This window comes from Adelges cooleyi, unplaced genomic scaffold, assembly GCF_023614345.1.
Source record: "Adelges cooleyi isolate 19-005CV unplaced genomic scaffold, UGA_ACOO_1.1 ACOO_flye_CR_arks_rails_tigmint_CR_PRNA_30, whole genome shotgun sequence".
Classification (NCBI taxonomy): domain Eukaryota; kingdom Metazoa; phylum Arthropoda; class Insecta; order Hemiptera; family Adelgidae; genus Adelges; species Adelges cooleyi.
In genome coordinates, this window is record NW_026095971.1 from 13,715,237 (window position 1) to 13,729,903 (window position 14,667).

Below are 14,667 nucleotides of genomic sequence, written 5' to 3' on the forward strand. Positions count from 1 at the left end.
CGATCTGCGGTGTCGGCGACACAAATAGATCAGCTGACGTGCAACATGTTATAAAATTCAATGTTTTCACGATTTTGGTCCGAGTCCAAACGGACGGCGGTGCCAAAGGGGCATGTGATTATTGTGGTCGACAACAGAATTTTGTTTTTTGGTCGTACCCAATATCTAAGTGAAATCAAATTCAAGGACTTCTAGCATGTCGACACGGGAAAATGTCAAAAATTTCCTACTTGGTAAATGAAAAAAATCCAATTGATATTGGTCAGTATCCGTTGATTTCACTGGGTTTGTGTAAGGTGACGCCCGGCCCGGATTCAATACACGCACTCGAGGCACGCCCTGACAAATGAATTGGGGTGACTGTTGCATGTTACTGCTATCGAATGACATAAGTGTATTATTACACTACCGAACAAATAATATACTGTGAACTTACGTTGGTGCCGTTTTGCTGAAGAGACGATGGCAAATAGCTTATCGGCGATGCGGTAATATTGTCATTCTTGCTAGGCACCATATCAACGATGGCGATGGTGAAATTGACCCGGAGCATGTAGTTTACCATAAACCCGATCAAAACCATCAAATTGAGTATTCTTGTGCACGACATCGTCCCTAAAGCGAAATATTTTATTATAAAATAATTCTAAAAATGTAATATACAAAAATAAATCATTATAATATTGTGGCGTATAAAATTACAAAATAAATACACTGAATACTTGTCTTAGTTTAGATGAATATTTTCTGTATTATGATCTACGTCAATAAGTGAAAGTTACAATAATCGATAAACAAGACAACATAATTATATTTTAATATCGTACTACGATGATTCGACGTGCAAATGATTTATTTGAATTTAAAATCGAGTACTAGATTTATGTAATACGATATTCATTTTTTAACTTTTACCCCATATTTCTTTGAAACGAACTATTCAATTAATATATAAAGTAATTACAAGTTTAAGTAGTGGGCATTTATACACATATAATTGAATTAATAAAAGTCAGAAAAATTAAAACTTTTAAACAATTATTATACAATCACCTAATTGATAACATTAAATCAATTTAAAAGTTTTAAAAATATATAAGGAGTATGATTAATAAAAATAGTATGTTGTTTTATTAGTGTACAATTATTTATACTATATTTTTATAATAAATATATATTTTGTTTATTTTAATTGAAACAATATACTAGGTTTACTACATAATCTTAACGAATGCAAACTATTAATGAATAAATTTCGTTATTTAAATATACTCGTTATTGTATTGAATATAATAATGTACAAAATACATTATCTAATAACTAGGTAATCTAGTAACTACAGGTTATAAAGTTATGTGAATCGCTTCATGCAAAAAAGGCCTTACCCTTAACTTAAAAGTTTTGAAAAAATTTTAAAAAACTTTTGATACGTTGTATAAGATTATATGTTATTTGATATTTAAGATGCTTGTTTACAATGGGTTATAATAATGGGACTAAAGCCGTTTTAACATGAATCGTTGCGTCGTGTCGTGTGCGTTATCGAAAGTGATAACGAATCTGTAATAATCACGTTTTTGATAAAATGGTGACTTAGGTTCTTTTGCATGAAGCAATTCATGTGATAAACCGCGCCCGCCCTAATCATAACAGGTTTGCACCGGTCTAAACAATTCCAACCGGAGCTAACCCTAATTTTAATTCATCATATATTAACAGAATTGTACACTTATCGATAATTTTATGTTAGCATTAATTTATAAACCATTATTTAAAAAACTAAATTATGATTATGAAAACATAACTTTGGGGGGGGGGGGAGAGAATCGGAGTGCGTATCTTTACATACAATAAAAACCATTAATGTTAATTATATGGACAATGGGTTCATAATAATCCACAATGACATATCGGGTATTTCCATGTTAGACATTTTTGTAACATGTAGGTATTGTGTACTCACGGGTTTCTTTTATGACCAGTCCCGTTTGGACGTTAAGTTCGACTTCTTTTTTCTCTTTTTCAGACATTCTGTTTTTTTTTTTAGAATTAAATGCCTGAAAAAAACACTTAATTATTATTCTTCCGTAAAAGAAATGTTGTTAATTGAACTATTTCAAAATCGGTTGTAATTATTATTAGTGGACGGTAGTCCAGCCAGAAACGTCATAATTAGAACAGTGATTAAGATGTAATACTACAGTAAGTAATATTACACCTAGTAACGTTATTCGGAAACGGGAAAATACGGCATATTATCAGTTAACCTTAAAAATGAATGTTAGATCAACAACAATAATAATAAGAAAATAATATATATTAATATAAAAACCATGTCTAAATAAACAGGCACGATTGCTAAATAATGAACTTTTCCTGCACTTGCAAGCGTTTTTCCCAGTCATGGAAGATGTTATGACATAATAAAAAATGAACACGGTAATATACTTATTTATCCAAGTCTGAGGCAATTATCTTGCGCAGTATTATCTAGCAATCATGCCTGGTTATTTAGTTTGTCATATAAAAATCAGAAAAATGCCCTTCCAAAACTAATTATGACAAGTAGCTAAACGGTTTATTTTATGTTCAGAGAAATTAAGTACTCCAATGTGTGTAGATGCATGCAAATTCATGTATATTACACCACAGTATAACATTTACCTTCCAATAAAAACGATAAGGATTAAAAAAAGAGTAATTCCAAATCGATTTACTCAAAAGTGTATTAATAAAAAATAACACTCTATTGTTATGCAATAAAAACATTAAATAACATATTTAACGAAACGGTGCTTTTTACTATATTTGACAAACCATCAAGTGTCAGCTAAACGAACATTAAATAACAAATCCATTTAAAAATAAATACATGTATTTTAGCTGTTCTAGGTTTAATAATTAAAAACATCAGTGACCAGTGTCGACCAGGCATGTGTAAGCCACTGGAAATTACTTGTTTGAATACTTTAATTCTCGAGTTTAACAAAAATTACCTACCTCCTTCTTTCCTATCATCTTTCCCAAAAACCGAAATATTTACGATAATTGTATTTCCCAAAAGTTACCTTTTATATTAAGCTCGTTTCTTAATTACAAAGCAAATGAATACGATACATAAACGATAAACCGTACCTCACTATATATTTAAGATCTCATTAGCAAAAAAAATCGATATTGTCAGATGCATAATCTGACACTGTCGATAAGCAAAATAGGTACGGATTCCCTAGGTAGGTTCAAATTTCCCAACATACATCTTCATTGACATGACATATTTACATATACTTGTTGACATGTGTAACGGGCTGTGTTAGGTTGGGTTAGTTTACTTCATGCGTGACATATTTGTTTCCATTACAGTCTATGTCATTTCGTTAGTTCAAAAATAATAATTTTTAGATTTGATCTTCGACGCGAGACTGTTTTGTATAATAGCTCATTTTTTATTAAAACATTCGGAATTCATGAAAATCTAAAAAAAATAATAATAATGTTCAAACAGAGAGAAACCTTGCATCAGATGAGAGTAGGTAGTAAAGATCACATACTCGTCAGTGACCAGCGCGAACAAATTATTTTTAGCTGTAAAATTAAGAATGGCTTCTGCCTTGTAACCTCTCCCGCTCTGCAATCTCAGTTTTCATTTTTACAGTAACGGAGCACGTGACTTCTGCTCGGATTTTGACCGAAGTCGATTGTTTAAGTTCACGGTAAACTTGGTTAGACAACGTTATTCGGTCATAAGAATACGACGGAAATCGGGTCAACCATCGATCCTACCGTAAAGCACGATGACGTGTGTTTGTATAGAGAATTACATTAATCGGTGGGGATAAAGTCGGTAAAATATCGTAGGGTTGCGTGCATCGGAACCGCGATACGGTTTGCATGCATTTGAATAATAAACGAAGAGTGTAGGTGATCATATTTTGACCCGGTCGTTTAGGTTAGGACTGAAAATATCCCACCCTGGTTATAAAAAAATGTAAAACTCGATCGAATAAATGGCTCTTTGGCCGCTACACTGTTTACTGTCCCGTTTTAATTTATTGAAGCCTCAAAACGGTCAACGTCACGCCGCACCGTAGTATGTGCTGTCGGAGCAATTATGTAAATTATCATACGAATATAACGTTAAAAACAACATCTGGGATCCGAAAACCCCAAAAATACTAATTTATTTTATCTACGATAAATAAAGAACTCAAAATTATAAATTAGAAGTATGCTTCAATATTATGCTAACGGAAATCGAGATAAATATTAAACTTTTTTTTTCGTTTTTCTCATCTTCGTCGAATACCATAAACCGTACAGTGTAACATGGTTTTATAATGGTAGATAACCTAACCATCCAGCATCCCGTTAATATATTTTATCTTCGATAAAAAATCTAAAAAACGTTTGATTTTATAATGATGTTTTTTTTGGGGGAGGGGAGGTTTTCCTACGAACAGATTTACTGGAGTAGCAACTCTATCGTTTTTTTATTTTTTTGAAATATAAGAAAAAAATGTCTAAAACAACTAGAGATATAACAAACAATTATTTTTAATTGTTCTATACTTTATGTTATTTTTCCAATAATGTTCAAAATTTAAAAACTAAGCCTAGTGGAAAACAATATTTTAGTGTTTTTCTTTATTAAAGTAAAATCGTTTCTAAGTTTTGTCTCAACAAACGATTAAAAGAACTTTAAAAAAAAAAAAAACTTTACATAATCATTTTAGTTAATTTTTTTAAATGAGGTATATAGATATATGACTAATCATATTAAATTTAAGTCTTTAAAACTAATCATAGACAATTTAACAAAACAATTTTTTTGAAAATATGTTAAATGTATAAAATGTGTTGTAGATAACTTGTATGTACCTACTAGTGTAAAATAAGGAAATTTGTGTTATAAATATATTTAAACTTTTGTGTTGTTGTGCATTAAACATATTATTATAGCACGCTGTGGCCTGTGTTATAATCTTAAACTTAATTCATCGACTAATTTAAATTCGATTTTATATTTGGCGGAAAATGGAATCAGACGAAATCTTTTTTGGCGCAAAAGGGAAAGGTACGGTTTTGGCGGAAAACAGCCATGCCCGTTTATAATGATCGACTTATTTACGACGACAGTTGGGCCTTAACCTCATTGATATTTGTCATCTGGTGGGCAAATGACCACTAGGTCTATCCCGTTTTAGGTAATAAGCCAGTTAATGTCATGAAAAACATTTTGATTTTAGCCCTTTAACAAAAGTAACATACTCATAATTTTTTTTGGCCAACTAGCTAAAATACTTAGCTACTATTTTTATGTATATTAAAAGAAAACGTAACAACAATTATATGTTCGTGTACATTTTAATAAGTAACGGTTTGCCTCATTATTGTTTTGCGTGTTCGTAAAAAGGAAATAGTTGTTTTTTAACAAGCTTGCTCATATTACAGTTTTTTGGGTTAATAACGAATGAGTGTCGATACAATAATTATTATTCATACATAAATACATAATAGTAGTTAATTTGGATTTTACATGGAAATCCCTACTCTCGTCCAAATATATGGTCTACAGTAGGCGTTATTTTAATTTGTTTTACATTATCCAATTAATTTTCATATAACATCATTGCGTTTTAAATAAACGGTAGAATCAAATAGTTTCAGAATCAATTTTTTTCCGCGAGAAAAAATTCAGACAAAGATGACACATTAGAGAGACTTTGCTCTTGACTCATTCTACTTCCTATGGTCCAATTTTACAGATTAATATTATGTAGGTACGGTTATTATAGAGCGAAGGGCGTTACCTCACCCGTCGACGACTGAATAGAATACACATACACATATAATATTAAAACAACAAAAATTGCCAACGAAATTCATGATGGCTGCAAGATTTTTTTCAACTGCATAGGCGCAAATACGGGGGAGCTAGGGTGGACTTAGCCCCCTCAATGCTAGAAATAGCCCCACCAAAAAATTAGGTTATGCATACAATTTTTAAATAAAAAAATATATTTACTTATATATGTAATTTAAAAAAAATTTCAGCCCCCCCCCCCAAGTTAAAAATTGAAATTGCGCCTATGTTCGACTGGTTTCAAGTACATACAATTCAAATGACATAAGATAATAAATAATACCGATGTACGTATGTATTAGGTATGCACCAGATCCCCAGAGAAATGACTTTTCTTATTGTTATTAAAGCGCACATCTGCAGCAGATTTACACGCTATTGTCTGTCTTCTCCTCAGTGATCGTTCCCATCGCTAGAATAAAACCACTTGGTTTTTTAGGGTCATCATATTACAAACACTTTTAAATTATTATTACAATCATGAATATTTTTACAATCTTTTATTACAAGCCCGTAAAATATACTTTTAAATACATAATTTCTGACTGCCATCATTGTCACGATTGTCTATTTTTTGTTTCTTAAAACATAAATGGCAATCGAGCGAAATAAAACATTTTTAATGTAAAATTAAATTACAAAAAAAAAATAGCAAAATTATAAACCATAAGTGAAGACGTGAATGACAATGCCATATGGTTGGCAAATTACTGGGATGGGAAGTTTAACTTCTTCTATAAATGATAATGCTACTATGACCGGACACGAAAAGAAGAAGAATTAAAATAAGTTTGTACATATTGATTTCTTCCTAACAGAATAAACCGTCTGCAGTATTATTTTTGTGATTGTAATTTTGAATACAAATGACAATGTTGTAAACCAAAACACGATTGTGTATTATATACTAACGTTGGTTTTAATAAAACAAGATTTCTTTGCCAGCTCGAGCCAAAACACATATAGTATCTACATCGTATTCACTATTCGTGTTATATCATTTAAAAGTTTTTAACGACGTGTCATTCTCATTTTTCAACCGTCGGTTATGGACTATTGTTGTACGTCGATACGACCCGGTGAATGTTTTTCAATTCAATAATATCTCAATGTATAAAAAACGTATCAAACTAGGGAAAATTGGAAAACAATTTTTAAAAATTGACATCACGGCAATAACGTAAACGGTAATGGTTTTTTAATAGAAAATTAATCCGGTTTTTTTGTTTTAAATAAAACTTAAAATAATCAGTATGCTGTTTCCAAGCACTTTCACTGGTTTCTTAGGCAAGCTTAAGTTAGAGGTTTTTAACTTGCATCTCAGTTGTCTTCAATATACTTAACAGTTTTGACACCAGTCTTTTTTTATTGGTGAGTTAATGTTAGGCTAGTATTTCCTCCAATGAGATAAATACATATATTATACCTAAAATTTTCAAATCTTTAGTTACACAACTGCCAACACGGCAAAATGTTTAAAAATAATTTTTAAATAGTATTTTATTGAAAAATATAATATTTAATAATGATTGCCACGTGTCGTCGTTTTTTTTAATAGGATATTAACTACCATGTTTCAGTAATATTTAAAAAAAAATTAATTTTTAAAAATATTTATAAATTATTTTAAAGTATTAAACACATATATTACATAACACATTTACACATTAGACCTCAAAAAAAAGTATTTGGAAAATAATAATAATATTTTTAAATTGCTGTGTTGGCGAAATATAATATATCCAAGTTTGAGCGAGACACTAAAAAAAAGTGACCCATGGCTACTTAATAGTGCTATTAATCGGTCAACTACCTAATATTTTTGTCAAAATCCTATGCATATACTCGTATGAGCGCTTTGTATGCTCTTTAAAATGAGTAGTTGTATCGTGTAACAGAACACCCTCCATGTGGTAAGGTTCCCGCATAATTCATATTAAATGAGCCATAGCGGAGGATAAGTTAAAAAAATATGTGTTTGAAATCTATAAACGACTTGTGGCAACAAAAAAAATATTTTAAAAGTCTTTTCACAACATTTTTCATATTAACTAAACAGGTTTTCATTGAGATCATCTAAATTCTAAGCAATGGGTTGTGTTTGCAATTCTTAGTTTTCTCACTAAATAAGTAATAAACAATAATATTATTTACAAAAAAGCTGTAACCATTGTTTATTTATGTGTAACTATTTTCAATCAACGATGAACAGGAGTTGAAGTTATATTGAAATCGCCAACACGTGGATTCCCGATAAAAAAGTGATAATTCGTATATTTCAAATTATTAATTTATTAAAAATGGGGGAGACGAAATCAGCCATATAAAAATGATAATAAAACACTATATACAAAAATATACTATTATTTTAAACACTTTAAACATAGATTTAGTATTATTATTCCTGGTTAGTGGGTAGTTTTATTTACAAAATGATTTATCTAGGACTCACCGGTAACGTTAGCTCCTTTCCAATCGTTCGTTTATTGCGGGTTCCGTCCAAAAATAAAAAAAGTTGAACTCGTCACAATAAAAAAAACATATTTTTACAAATATTAAAATCGTTCAACAATAAAAACAAATAATAATAAACTCAGAACGCGCTCAACAACGAACAACGATAACGTCTGACAGTGACCGACGGACGACACACGTGTTTCGCGTCGGTTACGATCAGCGTTAGACGATAATATGACGGACGGACGGCCGAAGCGCAATGTGGACCCCTAATCGGACATACTCGGCGCCGGTAGGTACGCAACTATTATACCGGTTACTATTATACCAATGCTGTCCCGTGTCCGCGGTAAGTTGGCCGTTGTGGGGTATACGCAACGCTTCCTCTACAGGTGTGCGGCACGAGCAGCTGATTTTTTTTCGCTCAAAATGTTGACGGCAGCCAGTCGGTATTGTCGGTACACAAAAAATTGCGAAAATAGAGCCAATAAATTGCGAGTGAAAAAAGAATAACTATACTTGGATTTTAAAATTATAATTTATAATGAACAATGAAACACTTTGCCATCGCATTCTATTCAACGTAATTCAATCTTTAAAATGTCGTTTGTTTAGATTTTTCCAATTCCAATTTGCAAATCCCTAGGCAAAACAAGCAGTAGCGGCGCTAGACTGAAGCATGGGGCCCATCCGAATTTGGTTTTACCCCGGCGGTTCCCTGGAATCTGTAGGTAATTGCAGTAATTTAATGTTTAATATAAAACTATATTTGAGAGAGTATATAAAAGTTAATTACATACAATGTGTTTAAGCTAATTGGAAACAAAAACTAAAATTCATTTAGTGTAATTACGTCTAATTAAAAAAGAAAAATTCGATTAGGTACACTAAGCTGTCAAGCCACCTCTCAGTTGATCCCCTCAGACCTCTCAAAGTATCAAATGGTATAATTTTACACGTATTAATTTTTACATTAAAAAATACCTTCTATTCGTTTTTCAATCCAAAGCTTATAGTTTGCATTTTTTAATTTAGTAATTTTGAGAATGAGTAGTGCAAGGTTATTCATTGTAAGAGGAAACCTGACATTCGCCTGTATCATAGACTAAATACTATAATACCAAATATACTAATCACTAGTGTATTGAATGCACAAATATTACGCTTATCTCTAAATCCTAATAGAATTGAGTAGATATTTTAATGTTAGGGCACTTTGGCTCATTAAACAGTTCATTGTTTTTTTTTTATTATACTGAATTGTATTTCTTTTCCTTATAAAAAAAAAAAAAAGTTTTATATCACTTCGTGATATCAAAATGTATAGGTATATACCATACGACTTGGTAGTAATTAACACTATGCACTAATATAGGATATTTGTTGATGAGGGTTAAAGTGTAATATACACGTGAACTGCAGGTATTTAAAACCCTACGACTATGGCAAAATAAAAAACACGAAAATATCCAACGGAGTATCCAACTTGTTTCATGCGATCACTGGAATAGTAGCATGTGTGTAAATTGTAAAATTTAGGAGACAATTAACTATACCATTAAATAAATGAATAAATACCATTAAAATTTTTTTTAAATAACTATTACTTTTTTATACGTTATTATTTTCAAAATCGGATATGATATTGTTTCCAAAATATTATTATCTTTCGATTTTATAATAGGTGTTTTTAAATCACTATCGACCGAGTAAAACGCATTCTGCGTAGCTAGTCTATCTGTTTAGATGACATTTTTTTTTAAATCGCTGTCGAAGATGCCGTGATATTCCGAAAAATAAATTAAGTACTAAAAAAAAGTACTAATTACTGAACTAATAATTACACATGTCAGTTTAACCTTTAGATTAAGATATTACAACAAATTGCCAAACTTTATTCCTTAGAAATAGGTGGCATAGCGTTCTCTTAAGTATAAAAACGTATTAAACCTATTTTTATGTCCCTACATTTTATATTGACAGAAAAGAAGAAAATCAATATCTACTTACAAGTACCTAAGTAAATGACAACCGATGGTATTATAATATCTACTGTTGTTAAATGTTATTTTCGGCTGTGATGATACAGCGTTTGTGCCTTGTGGTATTCAATAACATGATTAATCAAAACTGTTTGAGTACAAAAAAAAAAACAAATTAACCAACCCACTTTTATAATGTCGACTTAAAAAATTCAATGAACCCTTGACTTAACTACGAGTTTGATAACTTGTATGTATTGTGCTATTATCTTACGAATAAAAAAATCAATATACGTGTATAATATACTCCAAAACATTGCCCTTGGGTTATTATTTGTTTTTTTTTTAGATATCATTGTATTATTAATTATAATTAAGTGATTTGTTTCATACGTTTTTTTACTGGAAAATCAATTTCATATCTATACTCTCGATCATTTGACTTAAAAAATAATTACAGAACCAGTAAAAAAACGTATAAAAGAATTAAACATTTATTTTGTATTTGCCTTTATTATTAAGAACTGACAATGTTATATATTAAAGAAGATAAAAATATATATTTTATGTATTTTACATAAATATAATAGGTATTAAAGTATCATAATTTTTTTAGTTTTTAAACAAAACAAGTCCATCCAAACCCTTAGTTTTCGAATGTTTATATTTTGTTGTTTGTTTGAACTTAAGAACATAGTAAAAGGAACTCAATTGAATAGAAAAGTTGTGATATCAATTTAGAAGCTAAGAAATGTCATACATCTTTTTATTTTATTAAGTAACTTTATTAATGTACAACGGAAAAAAAATTGGTGGCTAAGTATAAATCAATTATATTATAATCGATTATTAAAAGTTATGAGTTATTTTTGTGGGATGTCATTTATGTCAAGTAGACATATCCTACAAAATAATCGTAAAATCATGTTTGTATAAGTTAAAGCGAAATGGTCATAAAAACAAACTTTGATATCGTTAAAGAGATCACTATAACTAAGTTCTCTCGTCGGTATTTATAGAAAACTTTAATACCACCTTAAATGCAACTTAAAATACACTTGAAAAAAAAATACAGAATTAAAATATAAATAGAGAATCTTGTGTTAATAATATGAAATAAATCCGACGAGAGAACCTAGATGAAGTTTTCATTATTTAAATATTAAAAAAGTCTTTTTTACGATTATTATTTAGCCAATAAAATAGAAAATGTGTAGCTGTTAAGATAAAAAAAAAAATTTGAATCGTTGTCAAGGATGCTGTGATAGTCCAAAAAAAATTAACTACCAAAACAACGGAGTCCTAACCTTTAAATTTAATTAAGATTTTACGAAAATTGCCTATACCGAACGCCTTAAATAAAAGGGGCTACCGCGTTGTTCTTAGATAATTTACCTATCAAAACCTACTAAGCTAAATATAATTATTTCGATTCTACATAAATAAGGATTTTTAACAAAATAAAACTATGTATAATATATTACCATTGAGTAATTGGTATTGTACAATTGTTAAGTGTAAAACATATGTATCCTAAATACCTAAAACCAAAATGAGTATTTTGACCAAGTTTGATTCTTAAGGAACTACAGAAATAACCCTAAACCAAAAAGCGAATTAATCTCCACTATTTGATGTTATATTTTTGAGTTTTTCTTTAGTTAACAATAAAATTAAAAATAACAATAAACAAGCCCCCCCGACTGTAAGAAAATTCTAAAAATTGTTTAAAACACGTATTTTTTTTTTAGTATTATGATATTGTCTTATCATATAATAAGAATGCGCTCTAATTTGAATTTTGATTCTTCTATTAAAAATAAACAAGAGGGACATTTTTAAAAAGAACAAGAAATGAAGGCAACCGACTACTGCACACTTCCATTTTTATAGCATTTCTAGAATTTTTTTTAACACAATTAAAATTTGTATTTAGGATTTCTTGATAACTTTCTTCATTTATACTGTCTATACTCAATTTGTATACCTATAGATTAATAATCGTTCACCAAACCTTTTAAAAATTAATAAAAATGTATATATTATTCAATGACTTATTTGACTGTAATGCTTAATTAGGGTGTAAACGGTAATAAATTAAAAATTAAATCTAAAAAATATATTCGTACATAATATATACCAGTACCCTATATCTTTCTGAAAACACTATCTTGAGTCATCTCGAAATTTGTTTGGGGTTTCTAAGTTAAACGGTACTATAAATATACGATTTAAAACTATTCATATACTAATTAGAAAATATCATTACACTTTTTAGCCTTACCAATTTTGAATAGTGAGACAAATTTGTGAAAATCAAGACTATCTCCCCGACTATTTATTTATTTAGCGTATGGCATTAATTTAATATGTAACCAGAGTAAGTTAGAACACAGTTAAGCGATTGTTTGGCTGCAAAAGTTTATAGATTTTTTGCCGTCTAGTTAACTAAAATATTGCCCAGTGTCCACTGCGCGGAAGTCGAAGCAACCATATACATCTTCTCCCCTAATACAGATAAGATTAAAGTAGATTTATACCACGTTTTCTAATATATAATAATTAAATATACAGATATTAATTATATAAATAGTTAAAATGTATTATAATATCATTTAAAGTTAAATTAAGAAGCTAATGAAAATGAAAATACTATAATATAATACTATTACACGTATTACAATTTGTATACATATAGTTTATCATTTCTCTGCAGAAAAACTTCTAGAGGTAAGATTTATAACATTTAATGGATCTTAAAATATGCCTTCATTATATAAAGGTTATGTTTTTTAGTTTATACACACATTATTATGTGTGTATAGTTAAAAACTGGAAAGAGTTAAAAGGGTTATTAATAAATAGAAAATATATTAAATAAAACAACCTTCAACCTAATAAAATATAACAAATTTAATAAATTTTATTTGCAATAAAATAGTATTTATTTATTTAATAATTAGTACTTTTATGGTTATTTGTTGACCAACTAACATTTAAAATTAAATGATCATAACCATATCCGTGTAGACCTTTAATAGCTCGTTCAGCATCCATTCTTGACTTGAAGTTAACAAAAGCATAACCTTTGCAAGTACCTGTGACCTTGTTAGTAGCCAAGAATATCCGAGCAACTTGACCAAATTTACTAACTAGATCACTCAAATCAGCTTCAGATGTACTCTCCGATAAGTTTTCAATACGAATAGCTGGCACTTCATCAAAGTTGCGACCATATGGATCACGTTTTCCAGCTGTATTTGTAGCCCCTTCTCGTGCAGATGGTGGAATATAAGGTCTAAAATATAATTAAAAAAATAATAAATGTGATAATTGTAAGTTTTAGACTTTAAGGGTATTAAGCATAAGGTTATTTAAAAAAAATATTTACCTGTTTGTGTTAGTATTCTTTTCAGGTTCTGATATTTGTTCTGGTACCAATTTTTTATCATCTACTGCTAATCCAGTACCTTTGAAATGACAAGAAAATGACCAATGCTCACCACCACAGTTTCGGCATTTAATATTCATATTGACATTCTTCAATTTATCTAATGGATTATCTTCCAACTGGTCGCCATCTTTTCCAGTTAAAAATTGCATTTGTATTTCTTCAGCTGGAATAGTAGTAGCAATATTTGGTCCTGGTTTATCATTTTTTGAGTCTCCAAATTTTGACCATGCCTTGCGTTCAGCAATAGACTTGGATACAACACGTTTTTCTATCTTATAAGTCCGTACAACTTTCTCTTTTTTATCATCCTTATTCCATCGGTATTCAGTTATTATTTTGGTATTGCCATGTTGTTCAATTTTTGGAGACGGTAACGTTGTCTTTTCTAAATGATCTTCTACTTCATCTGCCCAGCTAGATTTTATTAAATCTTTATTATGCATTTTCGGTTCCTAAATTTAAAAAAGTTACATTAATTGTTACTGTCCTTTAACATCGCAATAATGAATTGCTAGTATAAAATCTTAGACATTTGATTGATCTTACATTAGATGGATAAAAAGATTACAACTTACCTTATATAACCTATAGATTTGAATTATGGATTAACAATTAAAATGAAAAACTGCCTTAAGTAGTAAAGAGCAAACTAAATCTAATATGTTACCTATTCAACAATAATTAATAAATAACAATAGGTATTAATAGTAACTCGAACTTAATAATGAAGAATTAAGATAATATTTATGAATTATGTTAAAGGTGTACACGTACAGCGTATTGCAGATGATGATAGTATAAATATTAAAGTATTATAAAAAAATAATTATGATAACGCTAGTATCACCAATCACGCCACATAGAATACCACTACATTTTTAAGGTTAGAATGTTAATGAAAGTTCATTACA

The 14,667-nt window shown here is 29.5% G+C and overlaps 2 protein-coding genes across 5 annotated transcripts in view; both read right to left on the minus strand.

The window, feature by feature from the left end:
• The window catches only part of LOC126838441 (sialin-like), a 146,527-nt gene that overhangs the window by 12,172 nt on the left and 119,688 nt on the right, over window positions 1-14,667 (minus strand). Inside the window, exons 1-3 of one of the 4 annotated variants that reach the window (XM_050572845.1) lie at window positions 8,316-8,627; window positions 1,964-2,057; window positions 437-615 (exon numbers count right to left, since the gene is read on the minus strand). In XM_050572845.1, coding sequence (XP_050428802.1) covers window positions 437-615; window positions 1,964-2,030 — 246 coding nt within the window. In that variant the 5' untranslated portion in view covers window positions 2,031-2,057; window positions 8,316-8,627. Of the gene's footprint in view, window positions 1-436; window positions 616-1,963; window positions 2,058-3,282; window positions 3,441-8,315; window positions 8,628-14,667 lie in introns of those variants that run through there. The other 3 variants (XM_050572847.1, XM_050572848.1, XM_050572849.1) reach the window with 3 other exon arrangements.
• Window positions 13,201-14,541, minus strand: LOC126838442 (eukaryotic translation initiation factor 3 subunit G-like). Its single transcript, XM_050572850.1, has 3 exons — window positions 14,332-14,541; window positions 13,694-14,208; window positions 13,201-13,600 (listed from the first exon to the last, which is right to left on the minus strand). The coding sequence occupies exons 2-3, from the start codon at window positions 14,197-14,199 to the stop codon at window positions 13,255-13,257; spliced, it is 852 nt and encodes a 283-aa protein (XP_050428807.1). The 5' UTR covers window positions 14,200-14,208; window positions 14,332-14,541; the 3' UTR covers window positions 13,201-13,254.